General features: G+C 37.7%; 1 protein-coding gene across 1 annotated transcript in view; it reads left to right on the forward strand.

Moving 5' to 3' along the window:
- The window catches only part of tbccd1 (TBCC domain containing 1), a 7,278-nt gene extending 3,718 nt beyond the window's left edge, over positions 1 to 3,560 (forward strand). The window contains exons 6-7 of the mRNA XM_017039748.2: positions 417 to 976; positions 2,200 to 3,560. Coding sequence (XP_016895237.2) covers positions 417 to 976; positions 2,200 to 2,350 — 711 coding nt within the window. The 3' untranslated portion in view covers positions 2,351 to 3,560. The remainder of the gene's footprint in view (positions 1 to 416; positions 977 to 2,199) is intronic.
- The last annotated feature ends 219 nt before the right edge of the window (positions 3,561 to 3,779 follow it).

Below are 3,779 nucleotides of genomic sequence, written 5' to 3' on the forward strand. Positions count from 1 at the left end.
AAAAAAAAAGACAAATTCTGCCCAGAAAAAAAAACATACGTTGGCCATACCAATAGAGAAAACTGTGTTTTAGCTTATAGTTATATAATTGTTAGCCAACAGATAATGTTACAAATGACATGACGCTATATGTATGACAATGTCAGCCGAAAGTTTACATTTTTGGATTTACTGACTTTTTAACCTAAATATAAAAAAATATGGTTTATCAGTCAAGATACAAATGTTTGACATAAAAATCTGTATTTTTTTTATTTTTTTTGTTTCACTGAAATTTGTATTCTACAGCATAACGTAATGTTTTACATTCAAACAGTCGTTATGGAAAAGTGTTCAAGTTGTAAAAAAAAAAAAAAAACATTGAAAAATTGCATCTTTTTTTTTGTGTTTTGTTTTTGTGATTTTTTAATAAATCATTGTTAACCCGTGTTTTGTTGCTTCGCAGGTCGGTCAGTCTGGACAAGTGTCGAGACAGTTTAGTGATCCTGGGTCCTGTAGAAACCAGCGTCCACATCCACAGCTGCCAGAATGTACGTATAGTGTGTGTGGCTCGGAGGATCATTATTGGAGCTTCCTCCCGTTGCACCATCCATTCTTTGACTCCCACCCGTCCTCTGCTCCTCCCTGGAAACTCGGACATCGTTCTCGGACCCTTCCACACCTTTTACCCCTCTCTTGAGGATCATATGGCCAGTGTGGGTCTGGCAGTTGTTCCAAACCTCTGGGACCAGCCCTTGCTCCTGGGAACTGAGGGCCTCATCCACTCTTCCCCCAACACGCCGTCTAATCCAGACTTTGCCTGCTTCCGTCTGCTGCTACCAGCAGAGTTTAACTCACTGGTCATTCCGTTCCAAATGGAGGGAGACACATGTGAAGTGCCTGGGGGGCTGCCAGCTCCTTATCAGGCAACACTTGAGGAAAAACAGAAGAAGATTCAGAGCTGGCAAAAGACGGTGATGGAGGCTCGACTGAACAAGTGAGTGACTCCTAAAATACTAAAGGTTGCATGACAATGGTATTTCTGTTGTATTTTATTTTTTTAATCCGATCTTGCAAAAATTTTCGCTATATTACGAAACATAGCAAATAAAAAAGACATTATACAAAAATTATACATATGAAAGTTTTGGCTTCAAAAATGTTGACTCTCGTTTTGAAATTGAGATTTGCGATCGATCGCTAGTAGCTTCTTACCTAGACGAGATCGTACATAGCATACTACTGACTAATACAATGCGTACTTGGTGTACTATCGGCTACTTGAGCACGCTCTTCTGTTCCTCACGCTGATTGGCTCATGCATCGTAGCATCTCCCCTTTTCTGTCGGCCACTCTCTCATTCACTACGCTCTGTGGCGCCGTTATACAACTGGGGGGGGGGGAGGTTTGAAAGGGTAAATATAGATGTAAACAATGTAAAAACTATCTCGCCTCTACGTTTTTGTTTTTTTTTTATTTGTTTTTTCCCCATTTTGCGGTGGGTCTTGGGACGTACTATTTTTCCCCATTTTGCGGTGGGTCTTGGGACGTGATAGGAGAGGGACCGCTGTACTATTTTGAGTAGTAGTACTAGTCCATTTTAGTGCCATGTCGCAGTAAAGCAAGTGTTAGAAATGTTATATCATAGTAAAATAAAAAAGTCATCTTAAATATGCCAAAGTCATGGTGAAGTGAGGTCTCAACAACGGGCCAGAAACAACATATCATGTGTCTTGATTATGATGATTTTATCAATTGTTGTTTATAACATTTTTAACCTTCCTATTATTTACCAGTCAGTTTGACCAATTTCAATTTTTGTGTGGACCGAAGTACTGGTTATCACTTCTATTTCTTCATGAAGGTTTGTGACGAACAGGTGTGTAAAATACACATTTAATTCCAGCACTATATTTAAGAACTGTTCAGTAATAGTGATTCTCCAACCAACAGAAAAGGGCGTGCCTTTAACCTACATTGTTTTCATGATATTTGGCTCTTTAAACATTTTGTAGAGTAAGTTTTGTTTTTTTTCCTACTTTATTGAATGATGTTAAACGGACCTTGTCATCGTGATTCCTTTCCTTCTCTGACATATTTTCCTTCTCTCTTTTTCACATCGGTCATCGTGGTGTTTTTTTTTCCCCTTGCTCCATGAAAAAATATTTTTCAACAAAATAAGTTCTAATAAAAGTTTTGTGTGTCCACTTTGTCCTGCAGGGATCAGAAGCAGCAGTTTGAGGAGCTGGTGACGCTGAAGTTTCACGAGTGGCTGCTGAAGAGCGGAAACAGAAAAGAGATAGACAGTCTGATTCCTCCACAGTTGACATCGGTACGTGAACCCAACAGTCCTGCAGTTGACACACTGTGAAACAGCGGCACCAAACACACCCACAGGAGGTTCGCTGAAGTCGTTTGGCGTCGGTCCATGTCACTGTTTTTTTCAGTACTGTGATTCTGTCCGATGAGGAGTTGCTGATTGCTGATGCTGCTCTGTGCTGTGTTACATAAATGATAATGGGCAGCTAATTGTTCCAAATGAACAGGAGGGAATGGGCGAACAAGTCACGAACACAGGGTTTACCATTGAAACCATTAGTAATAATGCTGTTAATGAAGGAAGTATTTGGGGGGAAAAAAACAGTTTCAGGTCTCACTTTGTAAAGGAACTGAAACAGTATACATAGGAACATGGTCTCCAGAACAGGTGTTTGTATCATAGAGGAAATTTAGGTGTTAACCGCATAAAAACCCAGACGCTGGTGTGCCTCCTGTGGTCATTTTGTGACGCTGACTTCAATTGTTTAAAAAAAAGATGTAGAAAACGTAGAATTCATGAAATATTGAAGAGACTTAACTGGTGGAACAATCAATTGATCGACAACACTTGTATGCTGTGATGGAAATGTAGAGACTTTCGTATGAGAATTAATTTAAAAAGTCAACAAGCAAAACCTTTCTTTCCCTGTAATATCTACGTTACTACGGTAAGGATATTTTCTAAATACCACTGTGTCCTGCACTAACTTAGTTATGGGTAAACACATTATAAGAGCAGATATATAAAAAAATGAATACTTTTTTAATTAGTTTACAGTAGATTTTTAGACAAGGAATGTAAATGTTAAATGAAATTAGCACTTTGATTAGGTCATAGCTCAGGAGAGTCATTTTTAACCAAATATGTTTTCTTTTGACAGTAGTATTAGTTTGTGCCAATGTACCCAGAATGTTAACAGTGGCTGCGCTGATGTATGTTTATTTTTTATACTACTCACATGTATTATAATAGTTATATGTATTATAGAGTGAACTAAGGACTATTTTTTCATTTATTTTCCCTGGCTCTAAACATTAATTTCACTTGCGCTTGTGATTAATTGTAATTTAATTGGTGAGAGGATTTAAAAAAAATTTTTTTTTTCTCAAGTAAAAAATGAGAAATGAACTGTAACCGTTAAAGATTAAAGGGACATGTACTGTGAGGAAATTTCCTTGTTAGGCGGATTTCCATCTGTGACGTTAGTTGATAAATCACAGTTGTGATGGCGAAAAAAAAAATAAAGATTTTGACAATTTAATTTATTGGGTGGAATATTACGGTATTATGTTATCGGTTTTTTTGGATTTGGTGGTAAGCTAATAACACAAGTTCATGTAGTTAATGTACGGGCGATGTTTGCCTTGTTAAATGCCATCCGGAAATAAAGATGACATTCACAAACAAAAAGTAAAGTATTAACATGTTAGCGTCTAATCCAGGACTACTATACATATGCCTTACTATAGCCTTACCGTCG

Source organism: Cynoglossus semilaevis, chromosome 16 (assembly GCF_000523025.1).
Source record: "Cynoglossus semilaevis isolate Cse_v1.0 chromosome 16, Cse_v1.0, whole genome shotgun sequence".
NCBI lineage: Eukaryota > Metazoa > Chordata > Actinopteri > Pleuronectiformes > Cynoglossidae > Cynoglossus > Cynoglossus semilaevis.